The sequence below is a fragment of the Pelobates fuscus genome, chromosome 4 (genome assembly GCF_036172605.1).
Source record: "Pelobates fuscus isolate aPelFus1 chromosome 4, aPelFus1.pri, whole genome shotgun sequence".
NCBI classification, from domain to species: domain Eukaryota; kingdom Metazoa; phylum Chordata; class Amphibia; order Anura; family Pelobatidae; genus Pelobates; species Pelobates fuscus.
The window spans coordinates 287,282,373-287,301,418 of NC_086320.1; the positions used below are offsets into that span (position 1 = coordinate 287,282,373).

At 39.0% G+C, this 19,046-nt stretch overlaps 1 protein-coding gene across 1 annotated transcript in view; it reads right to left on the reverse strand.

Annotated features, from left to right (window-relative positions):
- The window catches only part of COL6A6 (collagen type VI alpha 6 chain), a 230,004-nt gene that overhangs the window by 134,661 nt on the left and 76,297 nt on the right, over positions 1 to 19,046 (reverse strand). Inside the window, exons 5-8 of the mRNA XM_063453115.1 lie at positions 14,340 to 14,957; positions 12,516 to 13,076; positions 9,831 to 10,388; positions 6,017 to 6,586 (exon numbers count right to left, since the gene is read on the reverse strand). Coding sequence (XP_063309185.1) covers positions 6,017 to 6,586; positions 9,831 to 10,388; positions 12,516 to 13,076; positions 14,340 to 14,957 — 2,307 coding nt within the window. The remainder of the gene's footprint in view (positions 1 to 6,016; positions 6,587 to 9,830; positions 10,389 to 12,515; positions 13,077 to 14,339; positions 14,958 to 19,046) is intronic.

Sequence of the window (19,046 nt, forward strand, 5' to 3'; positions counted from 1 at the left end):
TAACTGCCAATTTCATTGCCTCCCTAATCTACGCTTCCCATTTGTTGGGTTATGTACTCGTTGGGTATAAATAAGCTGCAGATTTGAAAAATGTACTGAAGATTTTACAGAAATTTTACATAGAATTGCAATCCAGGTATTCAATAAAGGAAAGTTGGAGAGACATTGGTAGATTGCCCATGGATATGCTAATTTGCTTTGGTTCTATTCCACATCTCTTCCAAAACGAATAATGTCCAATCCATATACTTTATGAATTTCATATATAGGAATTAGACATTTCTTCCATGGTCATTATTTTGGTTGGCGGTTTAATAAACTAACACAAGCAAAGTTGAAACATTGTGTTAACTACTTTCCTTTTAACTGTCCTTAGTTTCTCAAATACAAACATAACTTTTCTCATTGCTTTTAGTACATGTGGTAGATGTTTTTTGGAGATATATATTTTAGAATTTAATTAATTTAAAGTAAGTTTGGCATTCATGTCATATGTCCAAGATTAAGGAATTATTGTGATTGGGCATTTATTTAACACGTCACTCTAAGCACCAAGACAACTCTAGCTTAATGAAGTGGTTTTGGAGTACAGATTATGCCCCTGCAGAATGACTGCTCAATAATCTGCCATTTAGATGTTAAACCATCTCGATTATGAAGCTCAGTCACACTTCAAGTGGGACTCACACGGCTCCCCTACCTATCTTCCTCCTATTGTTAACAGATTTATTATGTTAAAAATTCCCTGGTTGCAATTTGTGTTTAATTTAGAAATTCTCATTTCCTGCCCTGTTAATTGTCTGCTCATGCCTACAGCAGCTTCCTGTGTGTGATTAAAGTTCAATTAACAGAGCAGGATATAAGAACTGAACTAATTTGCTGTGCTGTAAGATGAGTTTAAAAATGAAACATATTTTCAGTAAAATTACTGATTGATTCATATCATGTACCCAGTACCAAAACATGACTGGATCAATGTATCAAACGCATATCGACGTGCGTTTCAGCGCTTACCAGCGCCTATCTCAAGAGCAAAGCTCTGACTGACCTTGCACCACTTTTTATAGGGAAGTGTGTCCTCCGCCCCCTACATACGTCATTCACTATCTTGACGTATTGCATTGTAAGGGGGTGGGGATCAATCTTCATGGCGCTGTCTGTAACATGCATTCACAAAGCAGTACGTGGAGCAAGGAGGAAGAAAATAAACTCCTTATTCCCTTCCTCCTTGCTCTACCTACTGCTTTGGCAGGGACACTTCCCTATAAAAAGTGGCATGATGTCAGTTAGAGCTTTGCTCTTGAGAAAGGCGCTTTGCTCTTGAGAAAGGTGAACTTTGCTTTTAAGCTTTGGATAAACTTGATTTATATGGACATCTTTACTTAGATTAATGACTCTCTCTATCTATAAAATACAATAACTGTTAACAGGGGGACTGCCTCGAAGCAGTCTAGTGTTAGGGGGGCTATCTATCTGTAGGTACCTTTATACCTAATAAGGGACTGCCTCGAAGCAGTAGTTTAGCGGCTGGATTTTCTTGACAGCGACATATGAAATATTTTTATTTTCCCATAACTCGTATCATCACTTAATCTGTCAAACAAATCCTCTTCTAATACTTACCTGCATTATTCAAACTCCCTACCCTAATGCTATCTATACAGCCAGAACGTATTACTGACCATGGCCACAAGACATATTTCTAACTCCCTAGTCTAATGCTATCGATACAGCCCATGGCTGCAAGACTCTGATAGGCTGTCATTGAGTTTAAACTTATATAACACCATCATGGGGGCATTTCTCTAAATTCATTTTATATATACATTTACTGCTAGTGATCCAGTTGATAAATATCTATTAACTTGGACCTGACTGCAGTTCATTGCCTCGGGTGTTATTCTAACAGTATACACTCCAGTCTTACAAAGGGTAATATTTTGGGAGTAAACTGGCTCTTCGTTCTATGATAGGAGTTATTTATGAGCAGATATGAGGCTTCCCGTTGCAAGTTTTGTAACACGTTTCTTTTATGTCTCATTTTAGAGAATATTTAACTTTCTGATAACATACAAGTGTCCATTGGCTATGCAATTTTAAGTTTGTGTTTTTTCACGGTGTTTATTTTAGTTTCACTTAGTGTTTGTGTGTTAGTCTTCCCAACTGGGACCTAATAAAACTTACCAATTCTTACTTTTTATAAAAAAAAATGTTGTATATCTTTATCTTTGTAGTTCGTTGTGTTGAATATTTACTCCTTGTTGGGTAACTTTATTGGTATCGTCAGGGGCGGGCTGGGCCGGGGGGCAGGGAGGCAATTGCCCCCCAGGCCGCCCGAAATTCTTTTAGGACCGGCCGCGGTGGGCCGGCCCTTTAAATGCTGCAGCCGCCGAGCGCTCTGTAAAGAGCGCTCAGACGGCTGCAGCAGCTTCTCCCCTCCCTCCCCTCCCCTGTAGCGTGGCCAAGCTGGTCTCTGGTCCGCGGTCCCGGCCGGAGTGATAGGAAAGTGCACACTGAGTGTGCACTTCCTGTCAGTCCGGCCGGTTACAGGAAACAGAAACTCCTGTTCCGCGCGGAGTTTCTGTTTCCTGTAACCGGCCGGACTGACAGGAAGTGCACACTGAGCGTGCACTTTACCATCACTCCGGCCGGGACCGCGGACAGGAAAGCAGCTCGGCCACGCTACAGGGGAGGGGGTAAGAAGAAGGGAGGGGGGGGAATAAGAAGAGGGGAGAGGGTGGGGGGAATAAGAAGAGGGGAGAGGGTGGGGGGAATAAGAAGAGGGGAGAGGGTGGGGGGAATAAGAAGAGGGGAGAGGGTGGGGGAATAAGAAGAGGGGAGAGGGTGGGGGAATAAGAAGAGGGGAGAGGGTGGGGGAATAAGAAGAGGGGAGAGGGTGGGGGAATAAGAAGAGGGAAGGGGGGGAATAAGAAGAGGGGAGAGGGGGGATAAGAAGAGGGGAGAGGGGGGATAAGAAGAGGGGAGGGGGGGATAAGAAGAGGGGAGGGGGGGGATAAGAAGAGGGGAGGGGGGATAAGAAGAGGGGAGGGGGGGAATAAGAAGAGGGGAGAGGGGGGGTAAGAAGAGGGGAGGGGGGATAAGAAGAGGGGAGAGGGTGGGGGGAATAAGAAGAGGGGAGAGGGGGAATAAGAAGGAGGGGAGATAAGAAGAAGAAGGGGGAGTAAGAAGAAGAAGGGGGTAAGAAGAAGAAGAAGAGGGGGTAAGAAGAAGAAGGGGGAGTAAGAAGAAGTAGGAGGGTTAAGCTCTAAGGGACAGAAGGGACAGCTCTATAGGACAGGGGGCAAGACAGGGAGCTCTTTCACACTATGCGCACACACACACACACACAATGCATCCCTATACATACACAGAAACACACAATGCATCCCTATACATACACAGAAACACAACATGCTTCCCTTACACACAGAGAAACACACAATGCATCCATTACACACACACACACACAATGCAGCCCCCACACAAAGACAATGCATCCTTTGCACACATACACAGAAACAGACAATGCAAACACACACACACACACTGCTTTTCTTACATACACACATAAACACAATGCATCTCTTACACACAACCAGAAACACATAATACATCCCTTATACACAAATACACACTGCTTCCACTACACACAAACACACTGCATCACCTGCACAAACTGGTATCCCTATAAACTACATACCATAAGCACACATATTAGATCCTCTACAATAACTCATAACACATCCCCTACTCACTCCACTCCCTGTGAGCGAACTCATGGGTGGGTGGAACATATAAGTGGACTTATGAGTGGGCCTTATGGGCATACTCACCGTCAGGCCCTGGGGCCCAGACCTTGAGCTGTGTAAGAGGCCCCCAAAAAATGGAGCTGCTTCTAATTCTCCCAGAACATTGAATTTTGTGACCACAGTTGCAAACAGCCTCCTGCAGCCAAACTGCAGCTCATCATCATCCTCATCTAATTGTAGGTAGGCAATCTAGTATATTATTAGTGACACTAATCTATAATTTACCTCACATTAAAGGGACACTATAGCTTAATGAAGTGGTTGTGGTGTCTATAGCTGGTCCCTGCAGGCTTTTTAATGTAAACACACACTGTGTGCAGCACTGGCGTTAGTTCATATGGCAGATCATATGGGTGGGGCATTGTGATGTCACATGGGGGGGGCGGCAAATTTATATTTTGTCTAGGGCAGCAAAAATCCTTGCACCGGCTCTGATCCTGGGCAGGTGCACCAGTCTACTGGTGACCCACAGGAGGGGAGTGCACTGATTGCACTGCACTCTCCTCCTGCCCAGACCTGTCTTGACCGCAGTGCAAGTGCCCTCTGCCCTCTGCCCCTAATTTACAGTGGCTCACACTCACAACAAGCAGTGCCTGGAGTCCTTTGCAGAGACGGAAACAAAGAGGTTCTGCAGCAGCTGGCCATCCTGCAAGCATTACATTAAACAGCTGTTCCCCATGCAGCCACAGGTGGCGTTGTGCTGGGAGACTGTGATTACTCTTCACTTCCTCCCAGCCTACAGAGCAGCGCATGGGGGAGAGAGAGGAGGAGGCATGATTTAATCTTACAATAAATCCTCTAAGCAAACCTTTTTTAAACTTGGGGGGATCAGCTCTGTTTCCACAGTTTATTGGTGTTTACTCTGATGTCTGTATTAATATTGAGGGATGTCTAAGTAGTAACGTCAGTGTGTGTCAGCAGGGCCAGTCGTTGGGGTGGGCAAGCTGTGCGGTCACGCAGGGTGCCATGACAACAGAGGCACCCGGCGGCCAACACAGCTCACAAGTTGGGTACACCAGCATATTTAATTTAAACGATTCGCTGGTGGTCCACTGGTGCGCACCAGCAGTAGGTGCAGTCAGATCATATCCTCTCCCTCGTGGTTCCAGCGCTCAGTTAGTGAGTCAGAGCACAGGCTCAGAGATTCTCAGCCTGTGCTCTGACAACATTGAAAGTCAGAGCCGTGAAGGAGTGGGTATGGCAAAGAGCTACTGATTAGCATAACATCAATATCCGTTATAAAACCAGGAAAAGGTGGGCATGGATGGTGAACTGATTTGGTGGCGCAATGGGCCACTTGACTGGTTTTGCCCCCCAGGCCTAAGGCTGCCAGCCCTCCCCTGTGTATCGTGAACTCCTCTTTCAGGGTTTGGTCCAATCTATCCATTTGTATGTTGGGTTATGCCCTATCTTACCCTACAACCAACACGGGCTCTGTGATAGTTCAACTGTGACTATCACATAGGTCTGTTTTTTTGTCTTATTTTTTATTATTTTCACATAAGCTCAAAAATAACATGCAATTTATGTAGATTCTCTTAAACAATACAGTTACAATAAACTGACAAGTCATTTATCCAATATATTGAGTCTTTAGTATTTCATTACTCTTCTAATAAATTCACAGTCTAACATTCAGGGACATTAATCTAGCCAATGTATAGTAATTATATATATATATATATATATATATATATATATATATATATATATATATATATATATATATATATATATATATATATATATATATATTCTAACTTTATACTAAGACAACAAAAACACAATGTAGGGCAGTTTGGCATGGGGACCTCACCCTATCTGTTGATAATTATTAAAACGTAAAAGAGAGAACAATATTTCAAGTTATAAGGGCATTATTATCACAGTCTGGGTAATTCAGTCGCCACTTATTCCAAATCTTAAAAAAAGGTATCTCTTACATCTAGCATTATAGTATCCCTTTTCCAGCAAGCATTGATAAGCGATCTGATTTTTAACCTTAGACCAATCAGGACCTTCCTCATCCTACCAGTGTCTGGCGATTAACAATTGTATCGCATTCAAGATATTAAAAGCCAAAGATTTATCTGAAGGAGACCATTTTCTATTCCTATTACTATTTAAAATGTATTGGTGCTCTTATTTGATATCTCTATCAACCATGTGCACCCTTATCCTGGTAACAAGTTGAAAGTAACACATACCTGTTTTATTGCACATTGCATCTGATACATTCCCAAAAATTTCATTTAATCCACTAAATGAATCAACTAGGAACCATTTTCCCTTTGTGCCGGCCATTGTCTTCAGCTCATCTGTTTTTGCCTTATCAATCCCAATTGCAAATACATTTATGCCTTGATCTTGTAGATGTTTTGATGTTTCATTCAGTTTGTCGTGATCATGAGATTCACCATCAGTTATAATAATCAAGTATTGAGGGACTCCAGAACTCCGACGACTGCCTTTTCCCTCTGTGAAGAAGGTTTGTGAATAGTCCAAAGCCTTAGCAGTGTATGTATTGCCTCCCATTGATTCATCACTTTTAATGGCATTCATAATATTTGTTTTGCTGCCGAAGTCATTCAAATAGAATAGTTTTGAAGGGTTATCTGAGTACTTCAGAGCTCCAAACTGGACATTCTGTGGACCAACTTCTGATTTGTTCACCATGGATATCACAAAATCTTTCATTAGTTGATACTGATCATTATTTATACTGCCAGATGAATCAATCACAAATACAATATCAGCTTTCTCTATTTTCCCACATTCTGTAATGACATCAAAACAAGAACTTCAGTCTAGTTATGCGATTAATGGTCATTCTTGTTACCTGATTAAAACTGAATATTTTTGTTTAAATTCTTTACTTATAATTATGCATTTACAATACAGAAATATACAGTGCATGCGATTTTTTAGATCATGCCCACAAGATTGTTAACACGTGCTCATGGTTTAAGTCACATCTGGGCACTATACAGTTAATGCATGGGCACAACCAGGGCTGTATTTGCCATGAGGCAAACAAGGCAGTTGCAAAAAATGCCGCCCTAAGTGCCCTAAAGGTTCCCCCTGAAGTGTTCAGCTGCTCGTAGTATAGGCATGCGGCGAAGGAGCACAGTCCTCTGAGCTCCACCTGCTCTGCTCACGCGTGCCCTTCTAGCATCCCAGGAGCCAGAATATGATCTGCGAGGCAGCAGAGCAGGAAGAGCTCAGTTCCCTTGCCGTCTCCAGTGAGTGCCCGCCCAGCCAGCAAGGAGCCTGTCTACCGAGCCATCAGCCCCAGCAAGGAGCCTGCCTTCCCAGCCAGCAGCCCCAGAAGCAGTCAGGGACCGGGTTCACTCCAGCACTCCCAAAGGTAGGGAGGCTGGGTGGATTTAAAAAAAAAAAAAATAATAATAATAATAATTGGTCAGTGTATGAGAAAATGTGTGTGTGTGTGTGTGTGTGTGTTTGTCAGTGTGTGTGTCTGTGAGTGAGTGAATGTGTGTCTGTCAGAGTGTGTCAAATCAGTGAGGATGTTTGTGTCAGTGTGTGTCTGTCAGTGAGTGTATGTCAGTGTACGTGTATCTGAGAGTGTGTGCCTGACAGTGAGTGGGTGTGTCAGTGTGTGTCTGTCAGTGAAAGTGTGGGTTGTTGAAACAGTGTGTGTACCCATGACTGTGTATCTGTCAGTGAGTGCATGTGTCAATGAGGGCATGTGTCTGTCAGTCAAAAAAGTGGCATTGACATGAAGTGGTGGGGCAAATTTAGATTAGGGGGTGCCCGAATTTAGTCGTGCCTAGGGCAGCACATTAAAATACATCACTGGGCATATCCTGCTGAATCATGCTCACAAGATGCTCACAAGATGACTATAACCTGTGCAGCATGGCTGGGGCTTCTTATGAGCACCTACTTCCCTTCTACTTCAGCTGAACTCCATCTCTCTTGTGCCAGAGTCTGCCTCTCTCCATGCACCCTCATTCCTCTAATTCTCACCCTAATCATTCTAATTTAGTACAGTGTTGCCACTATTTTAATAAAATTTTATCCTCCAGGGCTCTGCTGAAAGCTATATAGTAGAAAAAAAACACAAATAAAATAATCTACAATATCAATAAGTAACAATCACAAAACAGAATTAACCAGCAATGGTTCATTTGTTGAACACCTGGGATAGGCAATATACAGTGTTAAACAGGCATGGGAATTGCTAGGTGACAAGGGTAAATGTTATCTCTCCCACATGCATTGAGTTAAGCCTCTCCTAAAACCATTCCTAGACCATGTTCTAGGTCCAGCCATAAACACTCAAATTTTCCATAAATCACATAATTGTGATGCCAAATATTTGAATGAGTTCAAAGTAATATAAAAACTTATATTTACAAACTCCTGCTGTAAAAACCACAAGCCATGCTGCACATGCTAACCCTGCTCTTCACTGCATTAAAACACTACACCCACAGAAATACTACACTTTGCCCAGGTATAGTATTTACCCCTGTAATGTCTAATAGGAGAGCCAAATGGACAGGGTAGGTTTGTGAATAAAGATTAAAACTAATAATGTATTTAGTTGCGTTTAAGGATTAATATGACTGATATATACTGTACTGATAAGCATACTGTATTAAGCTATTAATCTATTAAATAAATAAATTGTTTTTATGGTAAGCATTCATCTTGCGAGTGTGCATTTTATAATTTTATAATGATTTTCTCCTTTTATTTTATAAATGTTGTTCAAATGAAGGGACAGGGTATCAATAAAGTTATTGTCATAAGACAATTCTGAGTAGCTGGAACATCCAGTTAGCCAATCTCATTAGCTAGTTGGAGTGTTCCAGTCAACCATAGTTGCTTCCATTTCAAGTCCTTTTGTCTAAACAATCTGGACTGGATCCAGTCTTTAGTGAGTAATACTGCTAGCTCTAAATGAATCCAAATTGGTCCTTCTTAGCCCAGCGCTTACAGATTATTAGTGCTGTCCATGCTGGATGGAATTGGCATTGAAATCAGTTGTAAATGCAGCCTTATTAATGCGACTGAGCAAGAACTGGTCCTTGGGTGTCTTGGAGAGACCATTTTTTTATGCAATCGTAACCAAACAGTATGACATAAAATGAGGCAATATAACCATTATTTAGAGTGCCCCATTAATAGTACAATGGTTTCCATGAGATCGTATTAATAAGGTGGGTGCTCAAGACTCCCTTCTATTCCCTCACAACATGTGTATTCATATATTACTACCTTTTTTTCTTTTTTTTTCTTAGCAGGAAATATGTAATAAACCCCTTTCCCACATATATTTCAAGATATAATGTGGACTAATTAATTTTTCAGTATGTTTTAGTCTGGGCATCACTCTAGCACCATCCTGAAGACAGGGGCTAAGGGTTCCCTTCTGGTTATTAACAGGAGAATTACATTATACATGCAAAGTGCAAAGTATAAAGATAAGAAGGGCTGTAGCACAGTTTCTACACCTGATTAGAAAACTCACAAGTCATCTGGTTTCAAATTTCCAATTTTTTCAAATGTGCTAATAATGAGAACAATAAATAAGAAACATAAATACCAAGGTCTGATGCTATGTCTAAAGAAAAAAAGTGGGGACATAGCACTTAAGTGGAGCAATAATGACAATAGAAAAAAAAAACCTGAAACAAGAACAAAGCAGTAAAGAGATGAAGAGAGCAAAAGTAAAGGATAGTTTTAGAATGGATAGAGAAAAGAAAGAAAGAAGAAAGAAGAAAAAACAAAATAAGAAGTAAAGTAAGGGAAAAATATAGATGAAAACAAAAAGAACATAAAACAACGTTGTGTAAAAGAGAAGAAGTAGAAACATTAGGGACAAATGGAGTGTGACACAAGAAAAGAAAACGTGAAAGAGAGAAAGCATAAATATGTATTTCTTAACCCATATAAATAAAATAGTTGTGCATGGAAACTATACATTTACTTTTTGTTTATTTGGCATGGTATCAAAATAAAATGTAAAAAAACAATGCTTGATTAACCAACCTTCTTCGGGGTTGCATAAACCAAAGACAAGCTCATCTTCTATAGTCTTCAGAGCATCAAATGTTTCTAGATAGGAAACTCTCTCATCCCTCCCACTTATTTCTTCTAGTTGGGTCTTATTGGCCCCAAAAACTCCTATAGAAAAAATATCAACACCACTATTCCGAAGAGATTCAGCTGGAGTCTTCACCTCATCATGTGCTACACCATCTGTAATCAGTATAAGAAATTTTTTCACTTTGGGTCTTGCACCTTTGGCTACTGTGAAATATTGTGATACATACTCCAAGGCTTTTCCTGTGTAAGTGGTTTCTCCTATATATGTTATTTTGTCTATAGAATCCATAATGGGAGGTAGGGTTGAATAGCTGTTTAGCTGAAACTCCAGTTTAGGTGAATCACTAAAAAGAACAACGCCAAATTGTACTTTATGCTGTCCAACCTCAGTTTTGTTGACCACATGTTTCATAAATGTCTTCATTTTATCATAGTTCGTCTGACCTATACTTTCAGAACTGTCCACCAGAAATATGACATCAGCCTTCATATCTTTGCAAGCTGCAATGAGACAGAAATCAAGGAGCAATTATAACATGTTCAAATTGCTAAAAAAAACAAAAAAAAAACTAAAATATGGGATAACTTCCCAGCAGAAGAGTAGGACACACCAAACTAACTAATGTCACAAAGGCAAACCCAACAAAAAATATTAAAAATCAAGTCATAAGTAAATATAAAAAGTTATTAACATCTACAACTCAGTTATTTTCAATCTCTATGTAGCCTAAGTAAACATTCATGCCTATCCCTGACTAATGGTTATTTGAGTTGAATTGGAAAAAAATCCATATTTAGTTACTACTAACAGCATTGGATTTAGGGGTTTATGAGTCTATAACATTTGAAATATTCATAAAATGGGAATTACTGGTTATTTTTGCTGACACATTTGAGAAAGTGATTTAGAAGAAAGTAAAACAAAATTAAAGGAATCAAAATCCAGTTATAGTTTAGTAACAATAAGAAAACCTGTTTACCTAACAAAGCTATGTTGAAAAAAATAAAAAATGCACAACCAATCTAATAGAATAAAATTAATCAAGTTTAATGGAAGATCATGCCTCTCTCCTTCTCAGTTTGGGAATGCTGATCGTGAATATTACAAAACATTATATCATTTACCTGAATTAAATAAGTCTAAGACAGAGATGAGTCAATTTCTGAAAGATCTACAGCTACCTCAGCTTTCAAATAGTACACTGGAAATGCTAAACCAATCCTTTTTATTATTGGAGATTTCAAAAGCCTTTTTTTTTTAGGAAGGGAGAAAAAGTGCCAGACCCAAATGGATCTCCAGCCTTATTTTATCAGATTCTAAAACCAATAATCTATCCTTTATTAACCTGCCTATTTAATCAAATTGGTACTACATTATCCTTTTCACAGGAAATGTTAGAAGCTTACATTTTTCCTATTTTAAAACCATTGAAAGATCCTACTCTTGTAAATAATTACAAACCCATCTCATCAATCTAGACATCAAAATCTATTCTCAAATACTAGCCCAAAGATTGAACTTGGTAACGTCAGACTTAAATTACCCAGATCAATCAGGATTTATGCTAGGTAGATCAGGAGAAGATAACACATGCAGAATCCTTGGAAAAATAGAAGAAATACATCTCCAAAAAGTCCCCTCTGTCCTCGAGGCCTTAGATGCTGAGAAGGCATTTGACAGAGTTAACTGGAATTTTTTTTAGCAGAGACCTTGCAGTCCTTTAGATTAAAGTTATTTCTTTAAACATACTATGGCATTCTATATAAACCCAAGAGCCGAAATCAAAGGCCTGTCCTCTATCTCAGATTTCTTTAATGTCAATAACGATACGAGACAGGGTTGCCCTCTAGCATCTTTAGAAGATCTAATTGAAAATTGCCCAGTGCCCATTTGCTTATCCGCAAGACACTTCAATTAAATAGCTGTGGCTAATTAGAACAGGGTAAGCCAATTGAGAGGGTGCTTGACTCTGTAACCATGTATAACCGTATTTAAGGGCTAAAGCTGCTATCAATAACCTTCTACAATCTCTGTTAGAGGATCCTATATATCACACTCAAGCGTATATACCTGAGCCAGTACCATATACAGGCTCTGGAACATGTTAGTGTGATACCTTCTATTTGTGCTATTTATCCCATTTTATATCAATTTGTGACTGGTGTATTTCCCTATGAGATTGCTTGTTTTATCTTTAGAGCTACCATACAATAATCTCTTAAAAGAATATATTTTTATAATTATTTTTATATGACACACGTCATGATTTGTGGTACACTGACACAAACCAAATAGTTTTGAGTGCGCTGTTCACTTTCTATTTTCTGCATGTCTATATCTTGTGGAGTTTCTTGTGATTGATGGCATGGTGTTAACTAGCTGCACTTGCATATATTGCACGTTACTGCACTTTATAATTAGCGCCAGTATTTCTACACTTCTGTTTTCTATTCAATAATCACCATTTGGTGCATTTTTCCTCCTTCGATTAGATGATACCAACGTTCTTACCAGAGATTTGCAGCAGAACATGTTACATTCACTTGTCAGAGTGGATAAACTTGTGGCTCAATAAAAAAAACAAAAAAACAATACTCTTTTATGCAAACAGACATCAGCTACATTACCTTCTGTGGTACAGATTTGACGCGCTATCTTGTTTTTAATATCTTTTAAGGAATCAAAGTCTTTGACAAAATGAACCTTCTTGCTGTCTCCAGTGATTTCCAATAGTTGAGTCTCATTAGCACCTTTTACTCCAATTGCGTATATGTCAACTTTGTAACCCCTCAAAATCTGAGCAGCCTCCTTTACACTGTCTTGTGACTCTCCATCTGTAAGGACAATCAAATACACTGGCACATCCTCCATCCTTTTACTGCTTGGATCGAGTATAAGTCTGGTAGTGTAATTCATTGCTCCCCCTGTATTAGTGCCTCCTCCTAGCTGCCTAGTGTTTTGGATGGCTAATTTTAGATTTGTTTTTGTGTCATGTGTTTCAATACCAAATTCCTCCTGTGGATTTTCTGAATACTGAACAGCTCCGACCCGAACGTTCTCAGGTCCTATGTCAAATAATTCAACAAACTCTTCCAAAAATGTCTTCATTTCTTTAAAGTCATCGGGGTATATGCTTCCTGATCCATCAATGAGCAGGTAGATATCAGCTTGTTGTGTGTTCAAACATCCTGTAAAAATCAAAGCATTGTTAATGAATATGATAGAAAAAGCCAACCCGAAGCATTAAGACAGCAAGGCTCAAACAAAAATCCCTTTTCCCCTTATGGCAAACCTAAAGTCTTACCTCATTTGAAATAGAAGTATCTGTCCTTTCAAAAGTTTGTTATCTACCTCATTGTCCATAAGGACAGAATTTGATGGTGGAAGATAGGGGCTTTTAAAATGTCCTTATATCTGTTCCAATTATCTTAAAAGGGTATGAGATCCCCCATTTGAAAGAGGAGGTGCTTCTCTTTTTATTGAGGGGTCTTATTGCCCTATAAAATCTACAGGTGATCATCATGGTGATGGTGATCAGTTGCACCAGGGAATCATTGTGAATGGGAGTGAGCCATTATTAACACAATAGAGTATAAAAACATTTTGAAAAGAGGTAGGACCCAATTTCCAAAGTGAGGTTTTACTTCCCTGTCAAGGATAGGCGACTACGCTAAAAATCACTTACTTTATGTGTTTACAGATAAACACTCCACCCCTCATGTGAAAGTGGTGATTATTATCTTTCAAATAGGGGGTCTAATGCTCATAAAGGTAGCAGATTGGTTTACCATACAAACTGCAACTGCCTATGTTCTAGGTGATTTTTAGAGTGCTCAGTATCCTAAAAGGACTTTAGAACCAGGAAGTCAGATAGGAGCTATTCTGTCAAACAAGAGGTCTAGGTAGCTATTAGAAAATCATCATGGCAGCTGTGATCACCTGATACAAATTACATATTTTAGAATAGTATATTATATCATCATCTATGAAATCAGAAATGTGTGTAGTATGTATTTTATTCTTACATAATTGGTTTACATAAATTACAAGATGGTGCAATGGGACTAAAAATAATACATTTTGTATTCTAATTTCAATTTCAATTTTTTTTATTTTGATTATCTTGAGAAACTGAACTGAAGTTATATGTGAAAAAATAATGTGCAGTTGCGTTTTTCCTGGTAGTTTTTTCTTTTTCAATATTTGAATGGCACCTTCCTCCAAAATCATCTTATTTACTGCTCTGAAACAAAATTAGGTTTCCCAAAGCAACCAGCGAACCCAAATAAACATAAAGATAGCTATTAACATGTCTTAGAAGTCTGATTTATTTTTACACCCATGTTTTCCAAGTCTACCCCCCCCTCCCTCTGCCCCCCGCATGTAAATATTACAAAGATCTGTGAAAGTATACATGTAATATGAGGCCAGAAAGGTCATCATAATCTTACCTTGTTTCACTATATCAGTTTTTCTACGACTAATTATAACATCTTCAATGGAATTCTTTATTTTCTTTAATAAGATGTCTCCTTCAGATGACAAGTTTTCAAACGTCTTTACATCAATACCATAAAGTTCAGTAGGATGCGATGAAATTTGATTTAGCTGCGTCATGTTGTGTTTTCCAATTCCTACAGTGAAAACTCTAACTCCCTGTTTACGAAGGAGATGAGAGGCTTCAGCAACACTGTCTGAAGATGAGCGATGAGTGACCAAAATTGCTGTTTGCTCTATTCCTTGGTTCCGTCGACTGCCTGCTTTGCTATCAAAAATGTCTGTTCTTGTAAAGTTAATGGCAAAGCCTGTATTAGCAGTGTCTTCTTCTAGAACCAATATGTTGTCTACAAATGTCAAGACTGTTGAGATATCGGTACCATGATCCAAAGTGGCTATTACCTTAGGTTTACTACTATAAGTCACCAATCCAATATGGACACAATGGTCCGTGACTTCTAGACGTTCTATTATATATTTTATAAATTTTTTAATTTCTTCATTTTCTTTAAGGCCATGACGAGATGTGTCTACAAGGAATACCATATCAGCTGCCACTTTTGATATACAACCTAAAAAATAATCACAGATGCTCAATTATAAAGGGAAACATGCAATAATGTCTTCAGAGATTAAGGGCATGTATATAAAAAAAGATATTTGTAAACATAGCAGGTATAACATGTATGACCTTTATATGGGCCACATGTAACATAATAAAATAGATTTAACAGTTCGGTAGTGGTTATGATGCTAGGAATTCACTGAACTGATCTCAGCCAATTAATGCAATTCTGTACATAGGAATATGCACAGAATTTACATTAGCCAGTCCCTATGATATTACCGGAGGTGGGGTTACACCTCCAGAACAGAAGAGTTAAACTTAGTATGTGTAGCGTTTCATAGAGAAATGCAGCACATACAGGCTACATGCACTATGACCACTTTAAATTATTGAAGTGATCAATGCTGCTTGCAGTAACCCTTTAAAAGAGAAAAATACTAGAACTATGGCATTTCACTTTTTTATATATATATTTCTTTCAAATGTACGATACGATATGTATGACACTGGCCACATGAACCTAAAATAAAAGAACACATACCCTAAACCATGTATTTATATAAATGAGGCCACTTTCTTTACTGCACTTTATTGAGCAGCAAAGTAAAATATCTCCACAATTAAGTAAAACTGTTTTCCCACATCTAGTGATGTCCCGAACGGTTCGCCGGCGAATAGTTCCTGGCGAACATCGCATGTTCGCGTTAGCCACGGACGGCGAACATATGCGATGTTCGGTCCGCCCCCTATTCGTCATCATTGAGTAAACTTTGACCCTGTACCTCACAGTCAGCAGACACATTCCAGCCAATCAGCAGCAGACCCTCCCTCCCAGACCTTCCCACCTCCTAGACAGCATACAATTTAGATTATTTCTGAAGCTGCATTCTTTTTTTTTGTATTATTATTTTTATTTTATTTTTATTATACATTATCCTCCATAGCCAGTAACCTGTGTTTATTATACATTATCCCCCATAGCCAGTAACCTGTGTTTATTATACATTATCCCCCCATAGCCAGTAACCTGTGTTTATTATACATTATCCCCCATAGCCAGTAACCTGTGTTTATTATACATTATCCCCCCATAGCCAGTAACCTGTGTTTATTATACATTATCCTCCATAGCCAGTAACCTGTGTTTATTATACATTATCCCCCATAGCCAGTAACCTGTGTTTATTATACATTATCCCCCCATAGCCAGTAACCTGTGTTTATTATACATTATCCCCCCAGAGCCAGTAACCTGTCTTTATACATTATCCCCCATAGCCAGTAACCTGTGTTTATTATACATTATCCTCCCATAGCCAGTAACCTGTGTTTATTATACATTATCCCCCCATAGCCAGTAACCTGTGTTTATTATACATTATCCTCCCATAGCCAGTAACCTGTGTTTATTATACATTATCCCCCCATAGCCAGTAACCTGTGTTTATATACATTATCCCCCCATAGCCAGTAACCTGTGTTTATTATACATTATCCCTCCCATAGCCAGTAACCTGTGTTTATTATACATTATCCCTCCCATAGCCAGTAACCTGTGTTTATTATACATTATCCCCCCATAGCCAGTAACCTGTGTTTATTATACATTATCCTCCCATAGCCAGTAACCTGTGCTTATTATACATTACCCCCCATAGCCAGTAACCTGTGTTTATTATACATTATTCCCCCATAGCCAGTAACCTGTGTTTATTATACATTATCCCCCATAGCCAGTAGCCTGTGTTTATTATACATTATCCTCCCGTAGCCAGTAACCTGTGTTTATTATACATTATCCCTCCCATAGTCAGTAACCTGTGTTTATTATACATTATCCTCCCATAGCCAGTAACCTGTGCTTATTATACATTATCCCTTCCATAGACAGTAACCTGTGCTTATTATACATTATCCCCCCATAGCCAGTAACCTGTGTTTATTATACATTATCCTCCCATAACCAGTAACCTGTGTTTATTATACATTATCCCCCCTCCCCCCCATAGCTAGTAACCTGTGTTTATTATACATTATCCCTCCATAGTCATTTATCGTTGGACCTAGGCAGCATGATGTCTTAGGCCGGCCCAGAGAGTGAGTGAGTGAGTGAGTGAATAATATAATATATATATTGCTGTTGCTGTTTTTATGCAATACTTTTATTGTTTATTTTAAACACTTTTGATTAAAATAGCTATTTTTAGCATTTTGAATACTCCGGATCTACTAATTATTTTCTTTGCTGACTCCTGGGACCAGTCGAGTTTTGGGCATTTGAGAGTGGAGGTGTATTTCCTGAGAGATGAGAGCATGCGAATATAGTCAGAGCCTAGTATACGTGGCTCTGCAGATTGTGAGTTGGCAATTGACAAAACTGTTCTAAATATTTTTTCCACCATACAGTATTATGCTATGTGCTATTGTCTTTGACATCTAGGTGGTGTATATATGAACTGAAGAACCAGTCTGTATAAGTATATTTATTGCCTTACCTCACTATTTGGAGCGCCCCCTATCTGTTCTTGTCTTATAATATAATATATATGTTCAGAAACATATTAGTAATATATGTAAATCGGGTTCATGCAAAGAGGGTGAAAAGGTATTAAAGAAAAACACACTTATTGCATCAAATTTACAAAGCCAAACTTTTAAAAGCTTTTAAAAGCTTTCCTCATTTCTTTCTCGGAATGAGGAATATATATCGGTTGTAGACTGAGGATTTCCATCTGCCCAATCTTTTAATAATATGCACTGGAGTGTCAGTGTTGAAGGAGAACGAAGCTGCCCCTATTCTAAATGAAAGACCCGAGACATGGATACAACCCAATCTTAGGAGTAGTGTTCTGATGTAGAAGATAAATTTAGCCATAGTCAGAGGGATTCAGTGAGAGTAGTGGTGAAATGTATGTGGCATGACTGAGTGTGGGTAAGTAAGAGTCAAGTATTTTAACTGGGCACTAGTTCTAGGTGGGATAAAGTGGTATAGCGGATGGATGAGTAGTTTGGTTAGTTTTGGAGGTTTGTAGAGAAAGTATATAGTGATTGGATGATATCCAATATTTTTAAGGTGATCTCAAACAAACATAAAATGCTATATAAAATTTGTGGGAATATCGAATAGTCGTGTACAGTAAATCAGAGAGGGTTCAGAATATTGAACCATTGATCGGTATCCAACCTTTTGCAAATGGGGAGTTTGCGGTTGTGCAAATGGACTGTTTGCGGTTGTTTGTGGTTGTTTGCGGTTGTTTGCGTTGCGTTAAACGGGGAGTTTGGTCTGTCACTGTGAAGCGGGCGTAACCCTTACACTACCTGATCGATACAACATCATACCTGATGTTTTAAAGCACGTTATTCCAAACAATTTAGAAATGTTAGGTGATTTATGCCCTTTATGGATTAAAACCAGACTCTGCACCAGACTCTGCATCAACTATGTAATTTTCCATGGGAGTTTTATCCATGGATCCCCCTGCGGCATGCCACAGTCCAGGTGTTAGTCCCCTTGAAACACTTTTTCCATCACTATTGTGGCCAGAAAGAGTCCCTGTGGGTTTTAAAATTCACCTGCCTATTGAAGTCTATTTGCGGAAGTTCGCGTTCGCCGTTCGCGAACGGAAAATTTCATGTTCGCGACATCACTACACACATCTTATTCATGATAACAGGCACAGATTAGCATGTGCAAAAGTTATTAAACTAAATAACACTAAAAGTCTATCGAGAGAAGCAAAAGATCCTGTATCGTGAAATACACAGAACACACACCACATTAGAACCACTGACAGGTGAAGTGAATAACATTGATTATATGCTTAAAATAGTACCTGTCAAGGGGTGGGATATATTAGGCAGCAAGTGAACAGTCACTTCTTGAATTTCATGTGTTGGAAGCAGGATAATGGGCAAGCGAAAACATCTGAGTGACAACAAGTCGTGTGTAATGTTCCTGGTATGCAGTGTCTAGTACATACCGAATGTGATGCAAGGAAGGAAAACAGTGAATCAACAGCTAATTGATGCACATGGAGAGTGAAAGCATGTCTGGTCCTATCACACAGAAAAGCTACTATAGCTCAAACTGCTT